Here is an 18,145-nt window from a genome sequence, read left to right as displayed (position 1 = left end):
CTCTGACTCTCATGAATAAATAAATAAAACATTTAAAAAAAAAAAAAAAAACCAAGTTATGCCATGCAGTCATCTGCTGATGCCAAGTACAAAGTAGAATGTGATAACCAACCAAGACATCTTCTAAAAATTACAGTAAATAGCAATGTTATCCCTACTTGCAGCAAGACTGTAAAGATAGTAAAAATGAGACACATAAACAGCCAAATCAGGTAGACATGAGTTCTTAACGTGTATGTGACAGTATTCACTAATCAAAATAATAAGGTATTAGGTCAGGTCTTACAGATTAAGCCCCTGAACATCTCCTAAGCTTTATATAACCTTGGTGGATGAATCATTCCTTCAAGGCATAAATGCAATTTTCCTATAAGATTATATTTGCTTATCAGACCGAGGGATACAATTAGAAGTTTTTCTGAATTTCTTTTTGAGTTCCTCAATAGTCAAACGTGTGCTATATAATAGTCCTTTCTTCCAAAATACAAAGGACTTGAGCACAGTAGTAGAACTGGAATTAGAAAATTATTTTAAAAAGCCAACGTCCTGATTTTAGGTAATATGGTATAATTAAAAAATAAATATTTGGTCTTTAACCCCTAGATCCAGGCAGAGCTCCTAAAACCCTTGGGGGAATCTCCTGAGTGATAAGAGAATATTTTGCATGCTAGTATGATGGGTGGGGGGGTACTACTGGAACTTTCAGCCCCACCGCCAATCTGTAGGGAAGGGAGAAGAGCTAGAGATTGAGTTCAATCACCAATGCCAATGATTTAATCAGTCATGCCTAGGTAATGAAACCTTCATAAAACCCCTGAACAACAGGGTTCTGGGAGCTTCCAGGTTGCTGAACACACTGACGTGCTGGGAGGGTGGCTCACCTGGAGAGGACACAGAAGCTCTGTGCCACCGTCCACCCGCCCCCACACTTTGCCCTATGCATCTCATCCATTTGGCCCTTCCTGAATTGCAGCCTATAATTTATAATAAACCAGTAAACGTGTAAAGTATTTTCCTAAGTTCTGGGTCATTCTAGCAAATTATCTAACCTGATGGAGGGTTGTGAGAACCCCAGAATTTGTAACCAAATTGGGCAGAAGCATGGGTAGGTAGTCTGTGTACCCACAACTTGCAGCTGGCATCTGAAGGGAGGGCAGTCTTCTAGGATGGAGCCCTTAAACTTCTGGACGGATGTTAATTCTGGGTTGTGTCAGAACAGAAATGAATTGTAGGACACCCAGCCAGTGCCAGAGAATTAGTTGGTGTCAGAAAAAAAGACACCATAGGTAAGATTTTTTTTTTTTCCAACATTAAGCTTGACCAAAGCATGCACAAACTGGATGAAGGCCAAAACGTGGAACAGTTGTCCCATCCCTGTGTAACTCACAAGCTGCAAAACTCCAACTGGTATTTTTGTATAGTTACATAGCTTCAGTGTCTACACAGAGGTCCACTAGAGTGGAGGCAGTTACCTATTAAGGAGGCAGCCTACTTTCACAGACCCTCTGACAACACAAAGTTTCCTAGGAGAGACATCATGAAAAGGTGGGGAAAGCTTGGGCCCTGAAACCAGACAGAGCTGGGGTCAAAACCCAAATCTGCCACCTACCAACTGTCTCCCGAGCAAGTTTTATCTCTCTTAGGCTCAATCTTCTATCAAAAAAGGGGGTGTAGCACCTACCTCTGGGAGTTGTTATGAGGATGAGAGAGGATGATACATTAAAGCGTCTGGCACACAATAGAAGCACAATAACTTGATTTCCTTCCCCTTCCTGTCCAAGGCCCACAAAAGCCAGTCAGAGAACTGAAGTTCAAGGGAATGCCTAAAAGCCACACTGTAGGTCTGGGCACCCAGCCATTCTCAAAAGGAATGAGTAACCAAAGACCTGAGGCATTTAGTACCACTAAAAACAATTGGAAAGGCTCCACTGATGGGATCCATGAACACAGAATCTTTTCTACTACTGGGGGTGGTCAGACCAGGCCTGACGACATTGACCTGACAGCTAAAGATTCAAAAATCACATTCTAAGCTCTGCAATGAGTCCTATCAGTCCAGACATTCAATCATTGACACTTTCTTGCAGCTAAGCACAGCATAAGAGTAAATCTTCAAACCATTCATTATTTTTCCACAAATGACACAAACCTAAACCAACAACCTCTTTATGTGAGATCTTCAACCTCTTTATGTGAGATGTGAATGACAGGGCACCCTCACGTCCATGTAGGGAAACAATTCATATGGATTAGATTAAGTTGTTTCAGCTTTGATTTAATAAATAAATTATTGGCAATTTTCATTTCAAATACTCACTCACTGCTAGAATTTTATAATCCTAAGATTTTACCAAAGCTTCAGAAGGTCTACACAGCTGTCTTTTACTGGCAATTACCAGGGTGCCCTCAAGCACCTTCAAAGGGGAACATAAAGGCCTCTGGTATATCCAGCAGAAGAGAGAGATCTTAGTGTTCCGTGAAATTGAGGCAAACACTTATACAGGGTTTCAACACAGATTATAAGGAAAGAAACTCTTTACAAAATCTCTTTGGTATTCAGCTACAAAGGCCTCCAGGTTCTGGAAGGCAGTTCAGAAGAGGACACAAATCCACCAGTGTCCATCTGGCTAGCTGGCGACTGCTCCTGAGCTAACATTGTTAACTCATGCCTGACTTTGGTCAGCCTCCACGAGTAAATGAGGAGTGAGGGGACAGGAGGCCGAACCTGTCCACAGCACAACCTTTGACCTATGGCTGTGATGTCCAAGTATTTTTTTTATTTGGAAAAAAAACAATCGTTTCAATTATCTTAAAGCTATCACTGCTTGTAACATAACACAGTTCTGGACTTACATAAAAAGGTGAAAAAATAAGGCAGATATACACAAACTTGCAATTTTAAGTTACACCTTACTAATTCCAGATAACCAATGTTACCTGTGCTCTTAAAAATCCTTACAGTACATCACCTGAAGAAACTGTCTTGGCCTGGTTCCACAGAGTCCCATAACAATTCTTTTTTTGCTCCATCGACTCAGAAACTATTGAATGACTGTTATTATCAAGAACCTAGTTAGTGGGGCCTTAGAGTCCTTTCAAGTTTCAGGAGCTCCATAATAGTTGCATTAACTTTAAGTAGTAGGTACAATGCATCAAAAACACTAGATCCAAAGTTTTTGTTGTTGCGATCTTCTTTTTAAGTTCCAAGCCTGCCAATACTGAAAAGTGACATATCTAGTTTCTCACTGCCTGGCTCTATTTCTTCCCAATGAGTCAAACTATCCACTGTGCAACCTGTGATTAAGAAATGTGCTGCTGATGAAGGAAGCTGGAAAGTTTCTTTGGGGAAAACTCATTTTCTAGAAGGGGCCACTCGTAGGTCATAAAGTACCAACCACGCTACTCAGCCGCTGCAGCGCAGAAGCACTTGTAGACAAGTAAACGAATGTGGTGGCCCTAGGCCAACAAAACTTTATTTGTAGACACCGGAATCTGAATTTCATATAAGAAATTTTCACATATTACAAAATATTATATATTTTTTGCGACCGTTTAAAAATGTAAAACTGATCTGCCTTCATAGGCTGTATCAAAGGTCAGTGAGCCCAATTTGGCCTGCAAGCCATATCCTGGCTCTAAGAGAAGCCCTTCCTTGCTCCTCCCTTTCCCAAAGTGAAAAATAATCCCAGTTTTGAAGCTAGCACACCCAACCAAGTTATTAAAATGGTGCTGCTCCTACTATTTTAGAGCGACTTTAGCTCAAAGCAGCCTTACATCTCATCTCCAGGCGATAGTAACTAATTTTTAATGATAAACATTTCCCAAGACCTCTCTTTTAACCAGAGAATCCTCCACCATAATTTCTTAATAAAATAACCATAAAGAAAACTTGTGCTAAGTACGGTTCAATTAAATCCATAACCCCACTTTCATGCAAATCCAAAAGAACCAGATGTGGCTGGCTATGGAACCCACACACCCAAATGAACACCAGAAAACCTTGCATGAAACTATAAATTTGAAGGGGTAAAGAATGTTAGAGTTAAGTTACTTCACAAGTCAGAAAGTTTATAAGGCAAACCTAGGATCCTGGAATATAAATCATCAACGCAGGCATTCTGCAGAGGGGAGAGTCCCCTCTTTCACTTTATCTCATTGTGGTTTCTACACACACATTTCTTTTGTTCATTTTAATCTTTATTCATGGGCAATATTTTCATAACATCAACGCATCACCTCAAAATAACCTCTGGATTGATCACTCTAAGGAAAAGCGCCAATCCCCCCCCCCCCCCCCGCTAAATATTCAGAAAGTACCAGATTAGTCTTCACCTTGGAGAACGTAGCTGCCAAACTGTTAGTCCAACTGGTTAAAAGACACCTGTGTACACACACACCTGAGTATCTCAGAAGTGTAACAAAGTAAAGGAGGTATCTGAAACCAGTATCAGTTTTCCTCAGAACCTAACTGATTCAGTTTTAAAAAGGTACAAATTAGAAAGTACCTCCTGTTAGGAGATATTGTGAGGCATTGTCTACAGCTATAGTCTACCTAGATTCCAGAAAAACCAAACTACTTAAACAGCTTTTCAATTTTTAAGATATAACCAATTCTTCCATAAGCAGTGAAAACATATCAAGTGTGTTATAGTAGACATAATCAGGAGTCATAAATACCTACAGCTAAGAGACTCAACCGTAATCCTGCCTCCTTTTTATCCAACCCAGAACCTTATTTCTACCAATTATTGAAAATGACGTTTCTAATTCATTGTTTTACACCACCATCCATATTCCATATGGCTATGTGACATTCTGGTAACTGTATATTATCACTGCAGTACTTTAGGGTTTTCTCTGAGAATGATTAGTGTTAAGTAATTAACCCGTTGCAAAGAATGTGGTTTTACAACTGAAGATCACCTACTGACTTGAAGTATACTCCTAACAATATCATAGACATGATTACCTAACAAATTACAAAGCTGTGGGATCACAAAAAATTTCATGGAAATTTATGATTTCCTTTAAAAATAGAAAAGGGGCCACGATCAGTAATTACTAGATAAAAACTAAACACTACTTTTCTTAATGAATTGCTTTATGTCCTTAGATAATTCTTTACTTTCATTAGAATACACGGAATCCACCCCAGTGTAAACTCTCTGAACGCCTGGCATAATAAGAAACCTAACATAGGAAAATGAGAAATCTATGAAAACGATGAGACACAAAATGGGGAATAATCGCTTACTGCTCTCTGGAAAGGCAAAATGCACTATAAATGCTAGCAATTATAAGCCAACACTCCGGCAGAGTTCGAAAGCCTCCTTTCAATGAATGCAAGGTTAACCACAAACTACATTACGGTCAAAAATGAAATATCACTCTTAATTCTGCAGTTGACCAGCACATACTTCTGTTAAGTGGCACAAAACTCAGCTAATGAAAAGACCTAACCGGTCACCTCGCACGGGTTCACGATCCGCAACTCTGAAAGGAATTCACTCCTGCCTAATTCTGTTTTTAAAAAACCCTTCCAGGAAAAGCTTGCATCATCTTCTTTTCTAACCACATCTTTCCGGTCAGATAACCAACACCGAAGTTTAAAGGAGATCTCTCTTAGGTCGGAGGGGGAAGGTGCAGGAGGATGGGAGTGTGAGGACCTGTCAAACACATTTTTTTTTTTAACTGCCGAGGGAAAATGTCACCCGAATAAGCCCGGAGAGTTAAATGGCTCACGATGCACGGTTAAATTTCTTTATGGCCCTTTGTATGCTCAGAGATTCGACCAGACAAAAAGAGGGACCGGCTTTTCGCTTTGATTCCCGGGGGTTACGAAGGCAGTCCAGGGTAATGGGCTCGGTCTGGTCGTTTACACCGCAGGCCCCGGGCCAGATGGATGCCCGCGGCCAGGCGCCCGCCCCAAAGTTCCTGCGCCCTGCGGCCGGGCGCCTGCGATCACCGCCCGGGAGCCGGGAACAATGCGGGGCTCCGGGGCCCACCCTGGGGCCCCGGGAGGAACGGGGAGGCCGTTCTCCGCCCGCGCCCGGGAACAAAAGGCGCCGCGGGGCCCCGGGCCGAGCGCCCGGGGGTGGCGGCCGCAGCGCCCGGCCGGGAAGACGTCGGGAAAACTTTCTGAAGGGCCGAGGCGGCGGGGGCGACGGCCCGGGGAGCCCTCTCTCGCCGCGGCGGCCCGCACAATAGCCGGGCCGAGCGCGGGAAGGCCGGGCCGCCACGCCCCCGCCCCAGCCCTGCCCGGGCCCGACCCCGGCCGGCCGCGTACCTGGTGGTTCTCCTTCCTGCCGCCCGCGGCCGCCGCCGGCCCGCCGGGGCCGCTCGTCATGTTCACGTACAGGGAGCGGGTGAGCGGGCTCCGCAGCGTCCACATCCTCCGCGCCAGCCACACGGACGCCAGGCTCAGGCACAGCCAGCCCACGAACAGTCTCATCGGGGGCCGCGGCCGCTCGTTCGGATCACCGCCGGCGCCGGGGCGAGGAGGAGGAGGCGCCGCCGCCTCCGGCCGCCGCCGCCGCCGCCCGGGCTCGAGCCATCGCGCCCAACTTGCCCATCCAGCCCCTTCAGGGCCGAGGCGGGGGGTGGGGAGGAGCGGGCGGCGCGCAGCCTTCCCGCCTCCCCCTTCCTTTCCGCCCGCGGAACGCTGCCGCCGCCGGCGCCAGTTTCCACCCGGAGCACGTAGGAGAGACCGGGGCGCGCTCCCCGGCTCATTGAGCCTCGGGCCGGGAGGCGGGACAAAGGGAGCGCGCATTCGGCCGGCGCGCGTCCCCGCCTTCCGTCTGGGCTGGGGCTCCATGTAATGGCGGAGATGATTTTAATTTTCTTAGGGTAGGGGCGATACTTCAGAAGGTAGTTCCTGAAACCGTCCGGTCCCTCCAAAGTGGTGCCCTTAGGTCTTCTGGTCCTTCCTCGCTTTAGTCGTTGCCTCTGGGCGCCTCATCCCCCCACTCCCCCGGCCCCGGCAGGACTTCCACCTGGTTGTGCAGATCGACCCGGGGGTGAGGAGAGGGGAGTCTCCTGCCGTTCGTACGTCCATACTGTCAGACCAACACCTTGCCTGGGACGGACGCTGCCAGTTCTTAACTGTCACTGGCTCGGCTGCGTGGTTTCCTATTTACATTTAGAGCCGACGAGCCAGACCCCCACCCCTAGGGCCTCCACCCTGCTCCGGAGGAGCTACAAAGCCGTCAGGAATCTGGGGGGGGGGGAAGGATATCACCAACCCCTCCCCTCCTCCCAGTCCTGTCCCCCGAGCCTGGCAAGTTGCTAGCTACATGTTTCTAAGCGGCATCAGTGAAAGCTCTGCCTTTGTTGGAAGCTACTGCAGCTGGGACACCTGCAAGTAATATTTTGATGTACTGACGACCCTGCCCAAAAATGAAGACCAGCCCCCCCCACACACACACACACACAAATCAGAGTCCCTTGCTGCTAGTTTCCTTGAACTAACAGGCGGAAGTTGGACCCAACACTCTTAAAGCAAACTCAGCTCTGGAAGCAGTCATTTAGCGGGATGTTTCTTTGATCATTTCTAGCACGAGGAGACTTAGCAACGTTTCAGAACTGAAGGGTTACCCTGTGTTCCCGTGTCTGAAGTTCTTCCTGCTGCTACAACCAAGCTACAACTAAGGAGTAACATATTTCACAGGTTCTCTAGCTTCAACACCTTTCCAGGTTTGTTTAGAAACTGCTTTTAATTTCACTGCACTAGAAATAATGTAAATACATTTTCTTTTAGTTCCAAAGAAACAAGCCTTTCCGTTTACTCCAATATTGCTCTTCAGAGATTGTCATTTGTGAAACAGTGGTATGGTGATCCACTGATGAGGAACAAAATCGTCCTCCACCCACAAACATTTTTAGTAGCTTCTAAGAATCTCAGCTCCGCACTTTTTGGTTAACGGGGACGTCTTGTTGCCTAATGTGAGGTAGGCTATATAACTAACAAAAACACGGGGCGGGGAAAGGGGGAGGATACTTTGTGTTCTCCCTTTTCAGTATACTCCCTGACGGCTTCCTGCCAAAACTGCAAAGAGCAGGAACCTTCCTAAATCTAGTTCAAACCTCTAGTGGTCCTGGCCCACGTCATCAAAAGGGAACTATATTAGCCAGTCCAAAGAATTCAGTGTGTTTACCAGGTCACCTCTCCCGCTATCTCTTGAAATCAGTGTCAGATAAAGCAGCTCTGTGCCAAAAGAAAGCCTTCATACTTTTAGAGGGGGTGGGGAGGAGGGTGAAAGCTGCAAGAGTATGTAAAGTGACATATTTCATTCCTGAAAACAAAGGAGACAAAAAGGTATGCCCCCCAACTATAGAGTAAACCTGAGGAGCCACAGCTCAGAGACTGCAAACTGTGTCAGATGAACAAGAAGCAACTAGACAGCTGCTGCACTCAAGGATTTGGAGGTCAGTTGATGGCCATGGAGCCTAGCATCTCAAAGGAGCAGATTTTCATTTTATACTTGAGCAGCTGGCCTGGAAAAATAAATCACCCACACATTTAAGACTCTATAATAATCACAAAATAGTCAAATACATGTTATTTACACTTAGCAAGCACAGGAAGACACCAAAGCACAGCACAATCAAATGATTTGCCTAAAGGTAGAGCAAATTCAATAGCAGACCTTTTCATAGAACTTGGTATCCCAGCTCGTGATCCTTCGATCCATCTAAGAAGCCTCAAGCCTCGCTGTCTCTCTCTTCTCAGAGAGCCTCCTGAATTACAAATGAGGAGGAAGGAAAACAGCAAGAGTAAATATACTAAGCAGAAGTTCAGATTGCCCTCGGGGACTGCCCCCTTCCTTCATCTACTAGAATGTCACTGCTGTTTATTAAAACCTCAATTAAAAACCTCAGTTATCCATAATGGAGAGGGGAAGAGACACAGATAACACGAGAAGCCCAAAACCAGCCAATATCCTTTCTAACGTGACTTTCAAATGCAGTCAGTGATATTCCAAAGATACATAAATGACACCCCTGTACTGACCTCTGCTCACTGCCCTCCTGACCAGGAGTTCAGGTGTCTAACTTGGGTCACAGCTCTGTGCACAAGCCCCAAATCTTGACTGGATCACTTCCCTCTCTAGAACTGTAAGCAAGGGTACCTTTTGTTGCAATTGTTCTTATCAGCTACAGATTACAACATTTTCATGTTCTCTTTTCAGTGACAAAATACAATGTAAAGGGAACCCATAGAAAGAGGGACTTGGATCTGTGGAGGGCACAAAATGTGCCGGTTACTGTAGGTCACTGTCATCTCCTTGAAGAGATAATAGTCTAAAAAGAACTAAATCACATGTTTTCATGGACTTTTTTTTTAAATACCCCTTAATGTTTTGTAGAGTGTCAGAGAATAGTACAAGTATTCCCCAGTATATTCAGTAGATGTGCCCTGTAGTAATTAAGCAATGAGCACCTCTAAAAAATAAAATTAATAAATGTATTCAGCAGTTATTTTAATTAGTAAATATAGGGGATTTGTATCTGAACCTGGTTGACCTAATTTTAGTTATAGGTAATGATCACTGGTTTCTTTTTTTTTTTTTAAAGATTTTTTATTTATTTATTTGAGAGAGAATGAGATAGAGAGCATGAGAGGGGGTAGGGTCAGAGGGAGAAGCAGACTCCCCGCTGAGCGGGGAGCCCGATGCGGGACCCGATCCCGGGACTCCAGGATCATGACCTGAGCCGAAGGCAGTCGCTTAACCAACTGAGCCACCCAGGCGCCCCTGATCACTGGTTTCTGAGTGATACATTCTAAGCTCAGGTGAAACTGCAAACAGATTAAAAAAAATTGGCAACATAAAGTAGCAATTAAACCAGGAGTCAGACCTATAGAAGCAAGTTCAAATAACACAGTGTACTCTTGGGGATCTCCCAGTGCTACTCATTAGCATGGTGGTGTGACACAGACTACCTGAGTTTGAAGCCTGGCTCTGTGCTTCTTGATAATGCAATTTGAGGCAAATAATTTGATCTCTCTAGGTCTCAGTCTCCTCATCTGTAAAATGGGAATAATAGTAATGGTTACCTATCTCATGGGGCTGTGGTAATGATTAAAGTATATTTTCTAAATATAAAGGGCTTAATGTACTGCCTCAACACATAGTAAACTCTCCAAAAAAAATGTTAATTTGCCCTTGTTTTCACTGTAAGTTGGATAATTCAGCCTCTTCTGATCCCCACCCCCTTTCCTCATTTATAAACTAAGGGCCATGATTCTGAGCTGCCTATATCACAATACCTCTGTGAGAATCAGATGATCTGAAAGTCTCAACCAAAATTATCATAATAAGGATGTTCAGTCCTAACATGACTGTGGTCTCTGCAAAGCTACTCGCCATAAAACATTCCCTTAGAGCCCTTGATAAGAGCTCCTCTTCATAATGTGTCTATTCCCAGGTTTCTTCCTGAGACTTCAAACTAAGGGAGGAAGGATGAGAAGGGGGGGGGAAGATAAAACACAAAGCTAGAAAACATTCAAACCTAAAATCACAGAACCAGGCAGCAAATGGAAACCATCTACTTGTCAAGGATGCCTATCTTCTTAGTAGGAAAGCCTTTCTCTCTCTGATACATAGAACTCCATGCCAACCATGGCATTTCACCTGCTTAGAAACTTCTGAGCCCCATTGCTTCCTTCCCCTGCCCCCTGTCACACACCATGGTAATCTCATACCTGTCTCAGTTTATGTCAGGAATAACATCAGAAAGACAAATACCACTTTCATATAGTCAATAAATATTTATTGAATACACGCCATACACCAGGCACTGGACTAAGTAGAACAAAAAATAAACACAGTGCCTTATACAGCTTGCTGTCTGTCCAGTAGGGAGGCAGACCTGTCCAAGGAATCAGAAAATGAATATATAATTACAAACTGCTGAGTGCTAGAAAAGAATTGGATATTGTTAGAATTTACAACAGAAGAATCTGACTTGACTAGGGTATGGGGAGTGGAGTGTTCAGGGAGAGCTGCCCAGAGGAAGTGTGGCATTGCAACCCTCGTTTTGACATCTCCTTGCTAAGTTTGAGAGCTTCTGAGTTGCCCAAGTTCCTCTGGATTATAGGTGTACCCAGTGATTGTGAGAAAAGAAATAGGGGTGCCCTTGGAGCCTCCTAGGATGTGAAGACTCATGGTGGGCCACCTATGTAATTATGTTGTACACATACATGACTGCTTTTAGGATCCTTCAAAAAAAATTGCACATAATAGTTTAACTCACTTAAAGGAATATATGTAGTATTTTAAAATAACGTATTCCAACTTTGCAATGTCCTTCTAGTAGGAGGTCTGAGTCAGAGCTCTGAAAAAAGAGAGAAGGCTATTGTTTTTCACTCACTTTCTGGGGCATTTTCAAAGGTCCAAAGATCTCCTTTGATCTTGTTTTAAGTATATTTTCAAAACATCCCTATCCTTGGCCTCTTAATTGCTGTCTCCTGCATGTATGTGGGTTTGGTCTTGTGAATGGCCGCTTCCTCTCCACCCCATGAGCCATGTCACTTCATGCCACTGTGTTTTCATATGCTTATTTTGAAACTATAAAGCCTTTTTGTTTTGTAACCATAAAACATTCAAACTTATGGTTTATATGAAATTCATGAAAAAAATTGCACGGTACAATGAGAAAGCTTTAAAACTTAAAATCTAAATATTTCATAGTAGACAAAATATATATGTACATACATAAACATAAGGGATCTTAAAGAGTTTGTATAACATAGCACAGAACCACATCTCTGTTGGCATGGAAAGAAGATGACCATTTTATTTTTGCACAACCATGTACTGGTCTGATGATTGAGGAAGAATATGTTTATGAAAGAGGATACTTGAGCAATCAAGCAACCTGAAAATCAGACAGAACTATCTCCCTTCTCTGGTGAAAACAGTGATTGATTTTTTTTTTTTAATAGCCACAACTAATGTCAGTTTGCTTTACAACTCAGCCTAGGATTGTCCTTAAACGTATTATATGCACAAACCATTAAACCCAGAGGAAAGGCATTTGGCTATTAAATAACCAAAACCTCAGCATGGTGAGACCCCTACAGCTGTTTTCCTCTGGTTCATGATTTCCTCTTACCAAGCATCCTTTGTTCCTTACAGTTTCCTAAAATCAAGTCAATCCCGAAAACAGCTATTAGGCTATTCTACAATAGAAAATTTATTTCAAGTTCAATAGCTTTGTATGCTCAAGTCTTTCGAGAAAAGTTTTAGATACAACAGGGGTAGGCATTAGAAGCTGGCAGCTTTTCCTTCCACCAACAGCACTCCCATTCCACCTTCTTCCTCCAGCCTCCCACACCAGCTCTGGGAGGTAAGAGCGCGAGAAGCCAGCTTTGCCCAGGGACCTCATTAAAGTATAGTTTGTTATCTGTGAATATAGAACACATTGCTCTACCTCCAGGAAAAGTCCATCTTATAACCAAAACTATAAATGACACTGGAGCCAGATTTGCTGCTTTTTAAACATCTTATAAGTTTAAACAAATTCCCTTAGGTTAGTTACATGCACTTTTTAAATTTTCATAAAGAGACCTATTTACAGATCATTTTTACCACATCTACAAGGCTCATTATGATTATCCAATGGAATAAGTATTTTTTTAAGATTTTATTTATTTATTTGAGAGAGAGAGAGAGAGCATGAGAAAGAGAGAGAAATCATGAGCAGCGGGGAGGGGTAGAGGGAGAAGCAGACTCCCCGCTGAGCAGGGAGCCCAATGTGGGGCTCGATCCCAGGACCCTAGGATCATGACCTGAGCGGAAGGCAGATGCTTAACTGACTGAACCACCCAGGTGCCCTGGAATAAGTCTTCAAGGAAAAAAATCTAAGTTATCCCTGTAGTTATTTGATAGTACAGTGGATTAATTTTTAGATTCTCCAATACCCTCTTTGATACATGGACTGGAATTTCTCCATTGTTCTAGACATGGGCATATTTTCATCTTGACACATGGTAGAGCATATCATATCTGAGAACATTTAATATTTGTTAGCTCTTTTACCCCATTTAGAATTTATATCTGGACACAAGCGTCAGGAATACATTACATTTTTGACATATATGTTTAAAGATGTTTTAAGAAAAAAATTAAGTCAGGTGTTTTTTTTAAGATTTTATTTATTTATTTGACAGAGAGAGATAGTGAGAGAGAGAGAACACAAGCAGGGGGAGCTGCAGGCAGAGGGGAAGCAGACTCCCTGCTGAGCAGGGAGCCTGATGCAGGGCTCAATCCCAGGACCCCAGGATCATGACCTGAACCGGAGGCAGACGCTTAACCCACTGAGCCACCCAGGCACCCCCAAGTCAGGTCTTTTTGACATGATAGGCAGTACATGCAGTTGATCATCAGAACTACCCTGTTAAAATTGCCCTGGAAAAAAAAAAAAATGCCCTGAAAAAAATTCTAGAAATAGGGAAATAAAATCGCTGTCTAAAAAAATCACACTTTGTAAAAGCATATGTATAATGGATTAGAGCAAAGAGATGCAAAGTCACCTTTTAGAGAGGCAGGTCTCCAAGGCAAAACTTGACTGCAGATTGACTGAAGGAAGGTCATAACATATCTACAGAAAAAACAGCTCATTGTGGGTGGAGGTGGGGAGGAGTGTCAGCTTTAGAAAATGGAAAGGTAGGGGCACCTGGGTGGCTCAGTTGGTTAAGCGGCTGCCTTCGGCTCAGGTCATGATCCCGGGGTCCTGGGATTGAGCCCCACATCAGACTCCTGGCTCCACGGGAAGCCTGCTTCTCCCTCTCCCACTCCCCCTGCTTGTGTTTCCTCTCTCACCGTGTCTCTCTCTGTCAAATAAATAAATAAAATCTTAAAAAAAAGAAAGAAAGAAAGAAAGAAAGAAAATGGAAAGGCAGGCTGATTTGGTCATGGATCTCCATCATCAGCCCAGGAGGCAGTACCCTCCACTTGGCTCAGTGCAGCAGATGTCTCTCTGTGTGGATGGAGATTGGTGCATCCATTTTATCCAGGTTCCATGACATCATCCATTAACATCACTCTAAATGGCCACGTCCCTCATTACAAGCTCACCACATGGTGGGGATGTGCTGATGGGGAATGCAAGGATCAGTCTCATTGATAAATTTCTCAGTGTAAATTAGTAAATAGGTTTGGGTGTTTTTATTTTTTATTTTTTGTACTGGGCTGAGAGTTCTGTTAATGTGCCTGTGGGTAATGATTCCATTCTCAGTGTACCCACATATCAAGTTTCAATACCAGCAAAACATTAGGCAGTGGTGATTTACCCACATCATTCTCCTAATGAGGACTGAAGATGGCCAGCCAGCCTTCCTTCACCCAACAAATATCAGACCTCGTTTGTCTGAAAAGTGCAATGGGTAGGAATGTGAATGTTCCCAGATTGTTCAGACATGCCTGTGGTTCTCTTTCAGGGTCTTTTTTTTGCCCCACCACACACTCCTAGTCCCTAAACCCCATATCAGTTTATCCAGCTCTCATCTTTATCATCAAAAACAGGGTGAGCCTTCATACCAGGAGGCAGGAAACTCAGATTCTTGTTACGTCCCTGACATTCCCCATGTGACCTTGGAAAATCATATCACCTTAATTATTTTGTCTGTAAAAATGGTAATTAATAAAGACCACCTGTACATGTACATCTGGATTAAAGACTTCCAGTTACAAGATCTGTTCCTTCACCTGCTTACTTTCTTTTGTGAATTAGGAATTCTGTGGATTTTTCCCCAAATGCTAATACAAACATACCTGTACTTACATAGTACAAAAGAGAAATGGTTTAACTGTTTTCCCACACTAACAATAAATCTAACCAATTCAGAGTTCCCTAGCGTGCCACAAAATAGGAAATAATTTACTGCAAAAAGTACATCCTGTGACAAAGTTTATAAGCGGAGACATCTATTCTTTTGATAGTTGTATGCTTGACAAATTGTCAGCTGCTTATGACCTGAAGTCAAAATCCTTGCATTTCTTAGTCCCCATATCCATCACCCTCCCCCATAGTGTGAGGCTTGCCCAGTTCTCTGGGAGGCATTTGGGAGGAAAAGCACTCTAGAAATGAAAATGGGTGTATTTCTACCATATGAAATTCTAGATCTGGGCCACAGCCTTGCTCTTCATGAACAGATCACTAGAAACAACGACAGAGGTGACACTAGATGCCAGATGTCGTGCTAAGTGTCTTACATGTGGCATCTCTTTTAATCCTCATTACAGTCTAATGAGGTTGATACTATTGTTACTACCTTTTTGTTTTTTTTCCAAACAGGAAGAATCCAAGGCACATAAAGCTTCCATTGCACAGCCAGTGGGTGGTTGAGGCAGGATTTTTAAGTAGGCGGTCTGATTTTAGAACCCACATTCTTCACACAATACTCTACTGCCTCCTAGTGTTTATTAGCTGTCCTCAGCCCACGAGCATCAGAATCCCCGGTGGTGCTAGTTACAGTGCAAGTTCCTGGGTCATCCCAGGTGTACTGATTCAGAATCTGGCTGCAAATAGGGGGTCTGTAACGTGGCTCACAGGGAGAAGGCAGGGAAGAGGTTCTTAGCAGAAGCAATATGTACTTTAATAAAAAAAATTACTAAAAAAAGTATTCGGTAGTCGTGAAGTTTTTAATGAGGTAATGATTTTTAAAATGTTGAGATAACCTAAAAGAAGAAAATGGCATCTCCTTTTTTAAAAAGATGTATTTATTTATTTGAGAGAGAGAGCATTGTGGGGGGCGGGAAGAGGGGAAGGGCAGAAGGGGTAGGGACTGAGGGGGAAGGAGACGGAGAGGGAGAGAATCCCAAGCAGACTGCACACCCAGCTAGGAGCCAGACACGGGGCTCACTCCCATGACCCTGAAATCATGACCTGAGCTGAAATCAAGAGTTGGACGCTTAAGCGACTGAGCCACCCAGGTGCCCCGAAAATGACATATCTAAATAGCAAGTCAAATGGCATTTGTGTAATCACTTCAGGACAATCTCCCAAAAAGAAAATGAAAACAATTTCTGTGGTCTTTAAATATTTTTTTAAGTCAGGTAATTCACCCTCTGTAGTGTACAATTTCTGAGTTTTGACAAATGCATACAATTATGCATTTGTCAATCAAAATACAGAGTATTTCCATTCCCTAAAAAAAATTCCCAGCATCCGTTGTTGTCAACCTCTCTCCCCACCTTAGATCCTGGCAATCGCTAATGTGTTTGCTGCCCCGATGGTTTTACCCTTTCCAGAATATTAAATGGAATCATACAGTAGATAATATTTTGAGTCTGGCTTCTTTTACTCAGCATTATGTGCTTGGCATTCATTCACACTGATGTATCAGTAAATCTGTCTTCTTACTGACATGTATCATTCCATGATGTAGATGTACCATAATTTATTTACCTATTAACCAGTTGGACATTTGAGTTATTTCCAGGTTTTTTTTTATGTGTGTGATAGTGAGTAAAGCTGCCATAAACAATTGTGTACATGTTTTGTGTGAACATAGTTTTTTGTTCTCTTGAGCAAATAGCTAGCAATGGGATTTCTGGATTCTATGTCAGATTCTTTGTCTATTTAACTTTCTAATAAGCTATCAAATTGTTTTCCAAAGCAGCTGTGCCATTTTCATTCTCCCAGGACTGTATGAGTTCTGGATGCTCCACAGCCTTGTTACCACGTGGTATTGTCAGTTTCTATTTTAGCCATTCCAGTAGTTGGGTAGTGGTATTTCACTGTGGTCTTAATTTGCCTTTTCCCAATAACCAATAATGTTAAAGATCTTTTCATGTACTTATTTTCCATCTGTATATCTTCTTTGGTAGAATGTCTGTTCAAATATTTGCTCATTTTTTATTTGGTTCTTTCTTATCTTTTAATTGGTTGTGAGAGGTTTTTGTGTTTTTTTTTAAGATTTTATTTATTTATTTGACAGAGAGACACAGCGAGAGAGGGAACACAAGCAGGGGGAGTGGGAGAGGGAGCGAGAGAAGCAGGCTTCCCGCTGAGCAGGGAGCCCGATGTGGGGCTCGATCCCAGGACCCTGGGATCATGGCCTGAGCCGAAGGCAGACGCTTAACGACTGAGCCACCCAGGCGCCCCTGTTTTTTTTTTTTTTTAAGCTTTATTTATTTGAGAGACAGTGTGTGTGTGCACACAGGGGGGCAGGGCAGAGGGAGGAGAGAGAAGCTCGGGTGGACTCCATAGTCAGCATCCCCACTTGGGGCTTGATCTTACAACCCTGACATCATGACCTGAGCCAAAACCAAGAGTCCAGTGCTCAACCCACTAAGCCGCCCAGGCACCCCTGGTTTTAAAAATTTTTTTAAATACTCTATATGCAAGTCTTTTATCAAAATAGGGATTTTACAAATATTTTCTCCCAGTCTGTGGCTTACCTTTTCATTTTCTTAATATCTTTCAAAGATCAGGAGTTTTCAGTTTTTTTCCAGACTTACTGAGGTATGATTGACAAATAAAAATTGTTTATATGGGGGTGCCTGGGTGGCTCAGTTGGTTGAGCATCTGACTCTTGATTTTGGCTGGGGTTGTGATCTCAGGGTCATGGAATCAGGCCCCGCGTTGGGCTTCATGCTCAGTGTAGAGTCTGTTTGTCCCTGTCTCTCTGCTCCTTCCTCCACTCATGCTCTCTCTCTCAAATGGATAAATAAATAAAATCTTTTTTAAAAAATTTTATATATGTAGATTGTACAACATGATTTTTTTAAAGGTGTACAATGGGATGATTTAACATACATATAGATTATGAAATAATTATCATAATCAAGTTAACACATCTGTTATCTCACATAGTTAGGTTTGTGTGTGTCTGTGTATGTGTGTGCAAGTGCGCACATACACGCAGTGAGAACACTTAAGAGCTATTCTCTTAGCAAATTTCAAGTATATAATATAGTATTTTTTAAAGATTTTATTTATTAGAGAGAGAGAGAGAGAGAGAGCGCGCGCGCGCGCATGAGTGGGGGAGGGGCAGAGGGAGAGGGAGAAGCAGACTCCCTGCTGAGCACAGTGTCAGTCATGGGGCTGGTTGCAGGGCTTGATCCCAGAACCCCCAGATCACAACCAGAGCCCAAGTCAGATGTTTAACAGACTGAGCCACCCAGGCGCCCCTGTAATA

At 43.2% G+C, this 18,145-nt stretch overlaps 1 protein-coding gene across 3 annotated transcripts in view; it reads right to left on the bottom strand.

Moving 5' to 3' along the window:
- Window positions 1-8,736, bottom strand: part of METTL9 (methyltransferase like 9) — a 47,202-nt gene extending 38,466 nt beyond the window's left edge. The window contains exon 1 of one of the 3 annotated variants that reach the window (XM_032396226.1): window positions 8,646-8,736. In XM_032396226.1, the coding sequence (XP_032252117.1) occupies window positions 8,646-8,690 (45 nt within the window). In that variant the 5' untranslated portion in view covers window positions 8,691-8,736. Of the gene's footprint in view, window positions 1-6,286; window positions 6,671-8,645 lie in introns of those variants that run through there. The other 2 variants (XM_032396225.1, XM_032396224.1) reach the window with 2 other exon arrangements.
- Window positions 8,737-18,145: the final 9,409 nt, after the last annotated feature.

The sequence above is a fragment of the Phoca vitulina genome, unplaced genomic scaffold (genome assembly GCF_004348235.1).
Source record: "Phoca vitulina isolate PV1807 unplaced genomic scaffold, GSC_HSeal_1.0 scaffold90, whole genome shotgun sequence".
NCBI classification, from domain to species: Eukaryota; Metazoa; Chordata; class Mammalia; order Carnivora; family Phocidae; genus Phoca; species Phoca vitulina.
Note: the sequence above shows the minus strand (reverse complement) of the source record. Positions and strands in the feature narration are given on the sequence as shown.